This window comes from Homarus americanus, unplaced genomic scaffold (assembly GCF_018991925.1).
Source record: "Homarus americanus isolate GMGI-L3 unplaced genomic scaffold, GMGI_Hamer_2.0 scaffold56241, whole genome shotgun sequence".
Lineage (NCBI taxonomy): Eukaryota > Metazoa > Arthropoda > Malacostraca > Decapoda > Nephropidae > Homarus > Homarus americanus.
This window is the reverse complement of record NW_024740202.1, coordinates 928,234-943,003: the sequence shown is the minus strand read 5'-3', so window position 1 is coordinate 943,003 and position 14,770 is coordinate 928,234. Positions and strand designations below refer to the sequence as shown.

The following is a 14,770-nucleotide window of genomic DNA, read 5'->3' as shown; positions in this document are numbered from 1 at the left end:
TCCATTCTATTTGCTTGGAGACATTATTTATCTGGGCATTTCTATATACATTAAGCAATGGGCATTCCAGTATATAATGTGGCAGGGTGTGGGATCTGGATGTTCTACAAACTCTACATTCGTTACCCTGTTCACTTCTCTCAGCTCCAAGTTCCCAGTAATATTTATATCCCTCCCTCTTCGTCGACTTCAAGGGAGCTTTTGATAAAGCCAACAGTGAAGTGATCCTTGAGGGCCTCACGCACATTGATGTGAAGGGCAAACTCCTCACGTGGATTGCTGACTACCTCTCCCATCGACAGGTGCGTGTCCGTTTTCAGGGCCACTACTCTATGATCAGGGACCTTGATCTTGGCACGCCTCAGGGAGGTGTACTCAGCCCTGCACTCTTTAATGTTCTCATGAACTCCATCTGCCGCCTCAACGTCATCTTTGCTGAGCGCCCTAGACGGTCACATCATAAGCTACGCTGATGATATTCTCCAAATTACTACAGTGCAACATGAACAACCTATACTCTCCACGTTCGCCCGGACCTGTCAAACACTCGGGCTAGTCATCTCACACACTAAAACCAAGTTCATCTCACACTTCCGGCGTCAGGCACCGCTGACTCTGCAAGGACAAGACATCGATTAAGTACGCACCTACAGGTACCTTGGTCTACCTGTGCGAGCCACTACCAGCGCCACCACCTCCGCTGTACTTAATATGAGGAAAGAACTAGGTATACCCAGTGTCAGAGATAGAATAATTGAAGTCAACCTCATGATAGCCCTGAGGCTTCTGCGAGGTGATCCTGATAATATTGTTTCCTTAAAATTGCTAGAATGTATGAACCATGGGACTACTGAGTCTAAATGGTTCCAAACTACAGCTACGCATATGAAGATGTTTGGACTAGACCATCTGTACAAAGTTGAGACACAACAGCGCTTCCTTCCACCCTAGCGGACAGTTCCCTTCGATATCATATTACCGACATATCCGCCTAAAAAATTAATTAAACAAAGTATTTATCTCTAACACACTGCCAAAGTGAGAGCTCTTGAACACATACACGCTCTACAGACTGATGATAATATCACACAGACCATCTACACTGATGGATCTCTAAACACCGCCTGTGGGAGGGCTGGAAGTGCTATTGTTGTGACTCAACCTGACGGTAATATAATTGAGAAAGGAGTTAGAATTAGCAACTGGGCATCCACTCTACAAACTGAACTAGTTGCCATACTCACAGCTATTAAATTCATTGAAACCACTGTCACTGACAGTCTCATCATCACTGACTCTCTATCCTCACTACTTGCCCTTGACACCTTCAACTCAAGTTGTCACGAGCTTGTCTCTGAAGCCAGACACAAATATGCGTACCTTGTTGACCGGGGTGTCAAGGTCAAACTGTTGTGGATCCCCTCTCACATAGGCCTCATAAAACATGACAGAGTTGATGCCCTCACCAAACTCGCGTCTAACAAAGACACTGTTGAATACAATTTGCGTCTGTCAAAAAGATCCCTTAAAACTGTAAATAGGAAAGAACTTATTAATGAATTTGACGCGAGTAGACAAGTGCAAACAGGCACTAGTCGATCCATAGTTTACCATGATGAGATGTATCAAGTGAAACATGCATATGAAGCAAGTAACAAGATCACTAGATTACAAGATGTTGTCACCGCTAGATTAAGGTTAGGATATAAGTACCTCTGGTAATATGTTCCTCAAACAGATGTAAACAAGACTAAATGTAAAGTGTGTGGCCAGACATATAGCCACACACTTGAACACTACGTCCTCGACTGAGTGAAAATAGAACCCTTTCGGGACAGGTCCAAGCACATTGTGTGTGAAATGGCGCAACACTTCATCTCTAATGGTATGGTAGCCGACAAATTAAGATTGTATCCACTTTTTTGCACTTAGTAACTATATCAGTTCTCATGTATAGAACCAAATACACAATGTGCTTGAATACTTCTCACACAAATGTGAATAACAAAGTGTGAGGCCAGACATACTGCCTCACACACCTGTACTCACGCATTTGTGAATAAGTTACCCTTTATGTATAGAACTAAGCAAATAATGTAATTGAAATACTGTGTAACATTCAGTGCCATAATATCCTGACCACGGGGGGTTACTTATTATGACCCGTTGTAAACCCTACTCTGTAATCCTTTTGCGCTACCACTCACAGGATGAGTGTGGGGTGCACAATAAAGTAGCCGCTGTAAGCGGCAAAATAAAAAAAATCACCTCCGCCCACGTCATCTCCCAGTACCGCCAACGAACGAGGCTCCTCCAGTCCCTCACTCACGGCCTCAAAAGGGCCTCTGTCAGGGTTCTACGTCTCATGTACATTGCCATCGTCAGAGCTGTCATAGATTATGCTTCTTCTGTCCTTGTAGTTACCCCCCAGCGCGAGAAACAAAGCATAGAGAAAATCCAAAACAGAGCGATGAGACTCATACTCGGCTGCCCTATGACCACCAGAATAGAAGTCATGCAGCGCGAACTGATTCTGCTCCCTGTCTGCGATCGAATTACCGCTCTCAATGCCATCCTTGGTGCTAAACTTCTTCGCAGTGAGAAACCGACTCCCCTGTCGCGCTCACTGAACTCACATCTTAACACCCTCCTGCGCCGGCCTGTCCCCATTACCTTTCCCTCTCAACACTGGCCCGTCCACACTGCTGCTGACATCCTGCGTTATCACCTCTACACCCCTTCGACCTCTCTCCCTCCCGAGTACACTCATCCGCCTCTACCGCCGTGGACTTCCCGAGTGTTGATGTTGTCGTCCACACCTTCCCTGGTCGTAAATCCACCCAACTGCGGTATATGCTCAAACTTAACTGCCTTGAGCAGATTAATGATGTCACCTCCTCTCTTACAACCTCCCACCCCCCTATCCTCGTCTACTGTGATGGGTCTGTTACCACGCTGGGCAGCGCTGGGGCAGCTGTGTGGATCCTGAGCGCCAGGCCTGCAGGAAAATCAGGGTCCACGACTGGGCCTCCTCCACTGACACTGAAAGCACAGCCATTTTCGCGGGCATTCATGAGGGGGCGACCTATGCTCGCACTGAACGCCGGAACCTCCTTATAATCAGCGACAGCACTTCTGCGCTAGCGAGGCTCAAATTACCCTCCCCCTCCTCACAACACACCCTAGCCGCCGTCGCCGGGCTAGAACAAACTGATGACATCCGTGTCAAGTTTATTTGGATCCCGTCACATATAGGAATAACTGCCTGTGACACTGTTGATCGACTTGCCAAAGAAGCTACACAAGAAGAAGATATTGAAGCCACCCTCGCCCTCTCCCTGAATCATCTCAAATCTCGCATACACGCCACACAACGAGAAGCATTCGACGAAAATTGGACGCACGTGAAACAACGGGGCAGCGTCACACTACTCCACTATGACGCTGTAACCGGTGACGACAACCGCCACTACAAAGAATATCAATCCCTGACTCGATCTCAACAGATTATGTACATGAGACTGCGCCAAGGGTACAGGTACCTATGGGAGTACATTGGCAACCCTGAGCCAACACAGGTTTGTTCTCCAGGGCATAAGGATAAATCACAGAAACATTGGTTACAAACACGTGTCCGAAAAGTAAGACAACAGTAAAACTCCTATATAGCGCCATACACTATATGGATGGCTGTGTATCTGTATACTGTATATCTGTGTGTTTGTGAGCATGTACTTATCTGAAAGTGTATGCAGGTACGAATGAGTTGTGTGAGTAGACCAAACGTGGTTGGTCTGATGTGTCATGATAACTGAGGGAGTAACAATTCACATCAAGCATAAGCGTCAAACTCAGTTCTCAAGTGAATTGTGATGCATAATTGCCACCCCCCCAAAAAAAAATAAATAAATAAATAAATACAAAATAAACAATCATTCAATTGTCATTAATATATACAGGGGTCTACTCTGTGCCATGGGATGAAGTACTGGTGTGGTGTAGCTGAAGGTTGACAATCTCTTTCTACAGCCACCAAGAGCAGACAAAAACCCATTTTTCATGTCTTACCCTGAAGTTGTAGTAGTTGTGAACATTCTTGGTGTACTCAGCCTAGAAGAACCTTCTGTCGGGCATGAGGTACATACAAAACCACTATTGCGTCCACGAAAATCAAGATGTTGCTTCTCCAACTCCCCCCCCCCCCCCTGCTGCGACCCCGCCCAGTGACCACTCACCGTGAACCTAATAATAATAATAATAATAATAATAACAATAATAATCCGTGTGTGCGACAAGCCAGACCACGGGAGACAAAGACTCACAAACGTTTTCATAAACATCCGCTTCATTCTTCTCACTTGTAGCCCCCCCCATGGCTCCTCCCACTCCACACATTCCCCGTGACCTCAGAAACCATTCAGTGAAGTCCTTCATACGATCCTTGGGTCCTCACTGGCCGTGGTGGATGTCTGGCAGCGTCGTCTGCTAGAAAGTAGGAAATAACTTCTCCCCCCCCCCCTCCGATGTGTCTCTCCGGAGTGTTAGCTTGTGAGAAGCATAAAGATGTGGACACAACTCAAGAGCAGTTAGTGAGACAGTGTCCCTACTCCTGACGGGATCTTCTACCAACTCCTCCTTTTGCCCCTCTTACAGTAAGTAAGTCTGGGTGTCTTAAAGGGATCCTGCCACGCTTAGTGCAGGCGTCGGGGTGCTCCTGACCTGGGAAGTTGTGAGTTGTGATACAGTATTGTAAAGTTCACTAACGACTTTTGTAAATGGTGCTCCCTCTTAGTGAATACACGGTTGGTTTCCTTTTGCAAAATATCAGTACCACTTCACTTGTAACTTGGGGACTCGTGACATCAAACGACACCGACGGCTAGTGCAGACGAAGGTATTATTGCTCAAGACATTTCTCCTTCCTCTCCTTCTGCCCTGGTTAACTTGCCACGTCTTGAAGGACTCTGACGGCTAGTGTAGACAATAACATTACTTTTGACGATAAATCATAAGGTTCTCTTTCCACACCAGGAAGGACTCTTGGGGTGCCCTTTCATTCGAATGGAAAGGCTCGGCTGTTGTATATGACCTCTGATGTAATATTAAACCTCTGACAATACAGTAAGGTCGGGTATCCTAGCGGGTCCTGTAGACTATACACGAGACGAAACTATAACTAAAGAAAAAGACAAGAGTGATAAAAAAGGTCAAATCACACTAACCAATTAACGAGCACGAGCGGAGACTTCGACAGATAGACGATGATAAAAAAAAAACCTGACGAGAACTCAATAAAATAGCAATTAAAAAAAAAGAAAGCCAGGGAAGGCGTTGGTGTAAAAGACAACAACAATAAGTGATGGCAAGCGTAACAAAAGACAGTGGGATAACCCAAAGAAGGTTAATATACAGTATGTGGGGTGAGAACGGAGAAAGTTTCGACAGACGTTAAGACTTTCATGAAATTCTCTCAATAGGTGACTGATCGATACAGAAGAGACGGACTCTACAAACAACAGGAGAACTTAGAAGACATAACAAGAAAGAGTGAAGTAAATCGAAGACGGAGTTTAGTTACACAAGGAAAAGAGAATTATTCTTATTGCAAAATAAAGGGCCTATTAGTCACAACAGTTACACACGAACACACTAAAGTCAGCTTTCCTGTATAACAACGAGCCGCAAACAGTACTAAAGAGGCAGTACAGACACTGATGAAAACAGCAAAATGCTGAATTAAAAGTAAAAAAAAAACACACACACCAAAAAACGATAAAGTGAACTAAGCTACCCTAAAAATAAGGTTAAACCCGTGTTGAAAGGACGCACACACACACACACACACACACACTGACCAACATGTCCAATTATTATAACAACACCCACATTTTCTATGGGTCTTCGACAGCAGAAGTCTTCGCTTGGACAGACGACCAACTCACAGCCATGAGCAGCAGCCGCCAGGATGAAAATGCTGATCAGAAAAACTTCTGCCACCTGGACGTAGCCGAGTGGAGTGGCGAGGTGAGTACTGTGTGTGTGTGTGTGTGTGTGTGTGTGTGTGTGTGTGTGTGTGTGTGTGTGTGTGTGTGTGTGTGTGTGTGTGTGTGTGTGTGTGTGTGTGTGTGTGTGTGGTGTGTGTGTGTGTGTTTGTGGCTGTGTGTGGTGTGTGTGTGTGTGGCTGTGTGGCTGTGTGTGTGTGTGTGTGTTTGTGTGTGTGTGTAAATAATAATAATAATAAACGGTTTATTAATAGAGTTGTAGCCGGTGCCTGAAAATATACAAACTTACATGTGATTTAGACAATAATATACGTTGAATACATTTACAGGGCTGTACAGTACATAAATCAGGAGTTGTTTATTATATTAACAATAGATGGGATGGTGCTGTTCTTATATCTGTCAGTGCGGGCTCTTATGGGCTGAATTTTGTTGTAGTGGCGGACTGAGCGAGGTGGGCGGGGGACTGCCGGTGGCAGTAGGTGGCGATGACGAGGAGGGTGCAGTAATCCACTGACAAATCCTGCTAGTGCGTGGTGGTGGAGGTCACTGAGGGATGGCATTTCCAGGGTGGAGAGAGCGTTGGTGTAGCCGGAGTAGTCTGCGCCGAGCATGATTCTGCAGGCCCTCTTCTGTACTTTCTCCAGCTGACGTTGTTGGGTAGAGTTGAGAGAAGACGACCAGGCTTGTGACGCATACGTTAATTTGGGGAGAATAAATGCGTTGTAGATAGTCCTCTGCTCTGGCGTGGGTGCCCCAAGTGACCTGAGTCGTCGTAGCATGTAGAGACGGTACGAGGCTGCCTTGATAGTGTTGTTTACATGGGCCTTCCAGTCCAGTTTGTGGTCTATAGTTACACCCAGGAGTTTGGCAGACTGCACCAGCTGGAGAGGATGGGCACCCACTGTGACTGCTGGAGCTTGCACTGGAATGGTGGCGGTATTGATGTGCATGGCTAAGGTTTGTGTGTGTGTGTGTGTGTGTGTGTGTGTGTGTGTGTGTGTGTGTGTGTGTGTGTGGTTTAGCTGTGTGTGTGTGTGTAGCTGTGTGTGTGTGTAGCTGTGTGTGTGTTTCCACTACTACAAATAACAATTATAATAATTTTGAATATAGCACTGCTACTACTAATAGTTATCTAATTATACTACTTTCTACTACTACTGTTACTGCCAAAACTACAACTACTACTACTACTCCCACCAACACTCAACAATATCACAAGTTTGTGTTCTTTTCACCTGTGTCTTAGGACTGTGTGGCCTGGGGTGAATATGTGTGCGCAAAACACAAAATCGACGCTAACATCTGGTCCTTCGGCAACATTACAGGGAGGCAGCTGGTCAACTTCCTTCACTTAGACATATGCGATATAGTGGGCACTGAATACGGCAACATCTTCTACACAGAGCTACAGACCATGAAGACCATACCACGCCCAGGTGATTTAATATTCCCCTATTGTCTTCCATGGCAGTGAGAAAATCCCCCTCCACATCTAACCCTGGTTGTGGGTATTTTCCTACTGTGCCGAATTTGTTTTCCCCTCCTCGATGCGTATTTTCCTAAAAGAGCAGTTAGTCACTAAGGTTAGGAGGGATTTACCCACTGTATCAGGGATTTTTCTTTTTAATGTTTTGATACTCGTTTTTCACCAAGAGAGGGAGAGTAGATAGTAGTAGTAGTAGGCAGCTACCAAACAGGGAGGTACTACCGCCTGGGAAGATATTGGAAGCATAATGTGTTGTCTAATGGTAGACCCTGCTGCCATATGTGACCAAGTCCCAGGTTGCTGTTCTGACTTTCTACCTCATTTACACATAATTGCAGGGTCTCAATTGTTTCTCTTACTATTGACAACACAACATACATATATTGTTTCTCACTCGTTATATTGTATATTTTTTTATTTATGGCCTATTATTATTATTATTATTATTATTATTATTATTATTACTATTACTATTACTATTACTATTACTATTACTATTATTATTATTATTATTATTATTATTATTATTATTATTATTATTATTATTATTATTATTATTATTACTATTATTATTATTATTATTATTATTATTATTATTATTATTATTATTATTATTATTATTATTATTATTATTATTATTATTATTATTATTATTATTATTATTATTATTATTATTATTTATAATTTTTATTAGTATTAATGTTTATTTTACTATAATTTTTATTTATTTTTATTAATTTTATTATTATTATTATTATGATTATTATTATTATTATTATTATTATTATTATTATTATTATTATTATTATTATTATTATTATTATTATTATTATTATTATTATCATTGTTTTATTATATTTTCGCCCCCCAGGCCTTGATGTGAGACATTAAAAATGACCTGTGCCTGGGTGGGTTAATGCTCGTAAAAAACAAAACAAAACAATAAAATAAAATAAAATAAAATAATAATAATAATAATAAGAGAGACCACACAAACATCATCCTAATGTTGGTGCCAGCCGAGGACATGTTGTTGCTGTTAAGATGTGTTCTGCACTTCAGTAAGTAAGTAACTTCTGATACTAGACGACCATCATTAAAAACAACGAAGGTCTTTAATCGCGTATCAAGGGTAGTAGTTCACTAGTCCAACGACGATAACAAATTAGAAGAGATAATACTTTGTGTACATAGCTATCACTTCAACTCTCCTCTCATCACAGACTACAGACAAGGTGGGTCCGGTGGGTTGACCACAGACACCGGTGACGCCTCCACGTCTACAGGCAGTCTGCCCTCCTGGTGGGATAACCTACAGGATTCTCCACTACCTGACGGATTTCCCTGGAGCCAACTCCTTCACGATGCCGTCCTGCAGGACTGCCCTTTGATTCCCTTAACTAGGGATCTGCACGCTATTAACATCGGTAATTAGCAACTAAGAATGATTTAATTTTGTTGGTGCTGAGGAAATAAATAATACTAAGATTAATTATTCTAGTTAGGAATTTTGTTTCATTCTAACGAGAGTTAATTGTATATGTAAAAATCATCCTAATACCGTGTCTCACTTTAACTACTAAAGTGATCAGGTTCTTTTCATTTCTTTATTAAAACTAATCAAGTTTAGCACATTTCTCTGCTTTCAACAACAAAGATCGTCAAGTAATTTAGACACCAAACACAAAGAATTACATACGTTAATTTTTGTTAAGTTTTGAGTTTATGTAATGTGTGGACCTGGTCAGATACAGTAATGTAAATATTGCCTCAAAAATATTATTGTACTGAGTAAATAAGATTGATAATTAATTTTGTTTTCCCTTGTAGTGATCTTATACATTAGTTTGTCAAAATTTCACTTTTGATGAAGGGCGTATAAACTTTCTTTAAACCGGGCTAAACGAACCAAACTAACCTAACCTAATCTACACAGATTATCCCATTCTTATTGCCAAAATTGATTATTCTCATCAGGACTTTACACCAAAATTTCCCAACTAAAAAAATCTACCTACAACAACTTATCACATTTTTTTCAGTATATATATATATATATATATATATATATATATATATATATATATATATATATATATATATATATATATTTTCGCCACTTATCAGCTCTATCCAGTGTTAGTACAGGAGGAAACTGGGGACCGGTAAACCTGTGGTGTTTGGTAGTGAGGGTCACACTGTATAACACCCTGAAACTTAGTTTTTATAATTCAACATTTAATACCAAGAAACATTGGTGCTACTGTAGCGACAGGTCTACAAAGATATCTTTAGTCTAACCTAACCTAACCTAACCTAAATATCTTGTAGACAACACACTATAGTAGCTTTATTATTATTATTTATACACAATCAATTTACCTGTTCTGATGTGACTGATAATTTAAAAACAGTTGGTACTGACAAGACGTTAATTAAACACACAGTAACCTCATTCTCTCTTCAGTTTTCCTTTTGTCTCTGTTTATCTGTCTTTTTCCTCTACTGAAACAAAGATTTAGTAATTATTTTCATATATTATGAAAGACGAAATGTTTTAAGTTTGCCTTCATATTATTCCGTTTTCTGTAATATCTATAAAATTTTCTTTTCAGCGAGATTTTCCGCGGTAACTAAGATATTATGCCACTGTAATACAAATAAGTAGATAAAATCACGTTAAAACATGCCTAATATGATAACTAATTCATATTTTATTTTATTAGGAAGGAACGACTGTTTAAGAGGTAATATTAAAGGTGACGGTTATCATCAGAAGATGCTTACACAAATGGTTATTTTTTCCAGAGATGTTTGTGTGGATGATAGTAAGTATTAAAAACGATACGACAATTTTTTCCTTTCTTTTTAAGTAATATTTTTTTTGTCGTGTTACTCCTCCCTTCGATCATAAATCACCTGTAGTAGGCAGGGCATGGCAGAAGAGGGAAATTACGGTATAAAACTGATCAAATGGTAGTATCAAAAGGCCTCTACGTGTTTTGTAGGAGAAGGATTTAATTATTTACCGTAGATAAGACGGTGTCAATTCTCCTCTACGGCGACCATCATGCTGGTCCGCTCATAACATAAAAAGGAGTGAATCCAATATTGTCAACATGTTCAAGACAGGATCAGCACCATATGGTTGAGAATGAATAAGACCATAATAGGGGTTTGGATACCTTACGTTTTAATTTGGAATTGCGTAAGAATACAAATCATTAGTTGTTGTGCTTCCACAAGCCGAGTTGGACGCTTTCCCCTTGAACCCAATTATGGTGTCGTCTACCGGAAAAATCATGTTATCGTAAGCCATCTGTGGTTCTTGAGGATCAAAACTGTGTAAAATACTTATTATGTGTTCATGGACTCCTTGGAAGGCCACGCAAGTGTCCAAAATGCGTGTTTTTTTTTGTTTTTTTACGGGGATTAGCCCACCTGGGCACAGGTCACTGACCCACATCGGGGCCTGGGGGGCGAAAATATAATAATAATAATAATAATAATAATAATAATAATAATAATAATAATAATAATAATAATAATAATAATAATAATAATAATAATAATAATAATGATAATAATAATAAAAATAAAAATAAAAATAAAAATAAAAATAAAAATAAAAATAATAATAATAATAATAATAATAATAATAATAATAATAAAAATAATAATAAAAATAAAAATAATAATAATTATAATAATAATAATAATAATAATAATAATAATAATAATAAACCATACAGAAATACAAAAATGAAAAAAACAATCAAAAGTGATAAACAATATACAGTATGTATGTTGTGTTGTCAAAGTAAGAGAAACAATTGAGACCCTGCAATTGTGTGTAAATGAGGCAGAAAGTCAGATGATCAACCTGGGACTTGGTCACATATGGCAGCAGGGTCTACCATTAGACAACACATTATGCTTCCAAGCGGTAGTATCTCTCTGTTTGGTAGCTACCTACTACCTGCAGGTATGCGGTAAGGAACTAACATTCAGCCCACATTATCTGTTTCAGTGTAACACGGGACCTCGTTATGAAGGTTAGTTCCTGTTAGGGGTCAGGGGGGGGGGCGTTCACAACTTAAATGGCTAGACAACTTTATATGGCGGGGAGGGGGGGCAGTTAGATACCGGTTAGGTAGGTTTGGTAGGTAGGTTTGGTTAGGTAGGGTTGGTTTGGATAGATAGGTTCTCTGCATTGTCGTATCGATTTTCTTATTTAGTATCATGCAAATCCCATCTCTAGAAATTTTGGTTTAATTCCATAATATGCTTTGGGTGATAACCGTTTCCTCCACCATTACACACGTTTGGCATCATGCTCCGTGGCTCGCCCCTAACTTTTTCCTTCCCAATTCTCTGTAAGTGAATAACCCCCCCCCCTCCCTCAAAAAATAAATAATAAATAAATAAATAAATAAAAAGAGAAGTAAACATCATTGGTGGATAAATTAATATGGTTATTTTCATGAGATTTGTATATATATTTAATTCTTTTGGCAGGTGACGGAGTCGAAGGTGCAGATGATGGACTCGGCGGGGCAGTGGGAGGATTTGGCCAGCTAGAGGGCGGATTTGGTGGGGCAGAAGGTGGATTTGGCAGAGCAGATGGTAGATTTAGCGAAACAGAAGGCGGATTTGGCGAGGCAGAAGGTGGATTTGGCGGAGCAGAAGGCAGATTTGAAAGCACAACCAGCGGATTTGGCGAAGCAGATGGCGGATTTGGCGGGGTAGAAGGGGGATTTGGCGGGACAGAAGGGGGATTTGGTGGGCTAGAAGGATGGTGTACAGGCGCTGTTAGCGGATCTGGTGGCGCAATTGGCGTATCTGGTGGCGCAGTTGGTGGATCTGGTGGCGCAATTGGCGTATCTGGTGGCGCAGTTGGCGTATCTGGTGGCGCAGTTGGTGGATCTGGTGGCGCAATTGGCGGATCTGGTGGCGCAATTGGCGGATATGGTGACGCAGTTGGCGGATCTGGTGACGCAGTTGGAGGATCTAGTGGCGCAGCTGGCGGATCTGGCGGCGCAGCTGGCGGATTAGCGGATCTGGTGGCGACACATTGCGCAGTTATCTGGTGGCGCAGATCTGGTGGCGCAATTGGATCTGGTGGCGCAATTGGCGGATATGGTGACGCAGTTGGCGGATCTGGTGACGCAGTTGGAGGATCTAGTGGCGCAGCTGGCGGATCTGGCGGCGCAGCTGGCGGATCTGGCGGCGCAGGTGGCGGATGGGCCTGGGCACTAGATCCCATACGTGTGGAGCAGCGCGGAAGAAGTGAGTCCTCTAATCCTACGTAATCGTATATGCAAAACAACAACAACAACCACCACCATCAGTTTGAGCTCCCTTATATACTGCTTACAACCATTAACAGTACCTAGACAACCCTTATATACGACTTAGAACCATTTACAATACCTAAACAACCCTTAGATACTGTTTACAGTCTTTAAAACATATAATTTCATAAGTTTTATAATATACAAATATACACCACTTGCTTAATTAAGATGTTTTTTTTTTCTAGTTTTATATTTTTTCTCGGTTATTTGTATTGCGTCAAGATCATTACGGAAAAAAATATATATTTAGGATATTATTATTCGGTTCGTTATCCATTTTATAAGTTATTTGGTCGAACTGCGTTTGTTTACAATATGTTAAGCAAGGGAATGATACTAGGGAAATTTACTCTCTTTCTCCTTCTCCTCATCTCCCACAGCAAGAGGTCCTATCGTGTGGGAGTTTCTGGTACGCCTATTAATCAACCCCACTTCGAATCCGTCATTGGTTATGTGGGAGAACGAAACCGAGGGAACATTCCGTCTAATGCAACCAAGATTAATCGCACAAATCTGGGGAGGACGAACAGCCAATCCTAATCTGTCATACAACAACTTTGCCAGGGCTATGAGGTGGGTATTTAATAACAACAATCATAATACACTTCCTCCTCCTCCCTCTCCCCCCTCCCCAACAACTAGGCAGTGGAATGAATATTTGTTTTCTTTCTCGTTGTTACAGACACCACTACGAGAAAGGTAATCTTGTAGCCAACCCAGAGAGGCAGCTGGTGTATGGCCTGGGAAGTAAAGCTCTGAAATACCTCCAGCAGCTGCGAGCGAGCCAACACCACATGTGAGTGATATCTACCTGCAGGTCCTCAATCACCCACACGTTACCGTATAATTACTGTGTTATAGTTACACTCCTCTCAAGCAAGTGAACAGTTACAGTTTTAGTCCATGGATTACAGTGTTACATCAAGTTACAGCGAAGTTACAGTTTTGAACTTTAATCAAAAGATACAGTGATACAGTGAAATATAATGGTATAGCTCTAGTATATTCCTCAAATACAGTGATTTAGTGATATATTTTACTCTTCATGTACAGACAAGTATTGTTTGGGGATATGGTTTTCTCCACAAATACAAGAGTACTGTGATAACTCTTCCATTAAATAAGTTAAAAAGTACAAGATGTTACAGCAGTCAGCGATATAATGTTTATTTCAAATAGAGTAACAGTGTTTTTTACTAACTACCTACAAGGTGCAGTTTTATCCTTAGACATGGCGATACAGTGAACTAGTCCTGTTATACTTTACTAATCTAACCTGACCTAATCTAACCTCACTTAATCTTGCCTGACTTTGATTTAACACCTCCTAACCTAACCTGTATAAAAACTATATCAAATTATCATTAAAAATAATCACTTAATATCAATAATAAACAATTGACCTACTTACTGTTATCTATGTTTGTCATTTCATTTCTAATTCTTCCCAGTATTTTATTTTCCTACGAGAACACATTTCAGTACACATAAGACGTAAGTTTCATTTAGGGTTAAGTTAAGTTAAGTTGTTCCAAATACTCTAGTACCTGGCTCTATGTGTTATATTAAGTCGTCCACCGGTTAAATTGGCCACAAAACTATCTTGTTCCAGCCTAACCGTTATAGCGAGTCCAAATCCTATGAGTTCTCAATCCTAGTGGGGTCCTTGTCACAAAGCATCCTAATACTAAGGGGTCACTGTTCTAATGGCAGAATTACTGTAGGTTAGGATGGGATCTTTTTAGTACTGTAACGGCGAGTGATGCTTACCCTGCACCTCAAAGGCTACAGGTCAAACTTAATAGAATTAGTGCGGTTACTCCTTTAAATTACGACTTTTTTCTCGTTTTCTTTTAATATAATTCCTCACAGATTCTTTCAGTGAAGACCATTTTAGTGCAAGTCATACAATGTTAAGGAAA

The 14,770-nt window shown here is 40.8% G+C and overlaps 1 protein-coding gene across 1 annotated transcript; it reads left to right on the top strand.

Moving 5' to 3' along the window:
* The first annotated feature begins 4,581 nt into the window (after positions 1-4,581).
* LOC121875233 (uncharacterized PE-PGRS family protein PE_PGRS10-like) lies at positions 4,582-13,738 on the top strand. The gene is made up of 7 exons (XM_042379691.1): positions 4,582-4,652; positions 5,478-6,024; positions 7,252-7,441; positions 8,715-8,918; positions 12,010-12,780; positions 13,229-13,421; positions 13,531-13,738. The coding sequence occupies exons 2-7, from the start codon at positions 5,860-5,862 to the stop codon at positions 13,646-13,648; spliced, it is 1,641 nt and encodes a 546-aa protein (XP_042235625.1). The 5' UTR covers positions 4,582-4,652; positions 5,478-5,859; the 3' UTR covers positions 13,649-13,738.
* The last annotated feature ends 1,032 nt before the right edge of the window (positions 13,739-14,770 follow it).

Coding starts and splice junctions, on each gene's coding strand:
- LOC121875233 (XM_042379691.1), top strand. CDS start 5,860: ATGTCCAATTATTATAACAACACCCACATTTTCTATGGGTCTTCGACA. Junction 6,025..7,251: donor TAGCCGAGTGGAGTGGCGAG/GTGAGTACTGTG, acceptor CCTGTGTCTTAG/GACTGTGTGGCCTGGGGTGA. Junction 12,781..13,228: donor TGTGGAGCAGCGCGGAAGAA/GTGAGTCCTCTA, acceptor CATCTCCCACAG/CAAGAGGTCCTATCGTGTGG.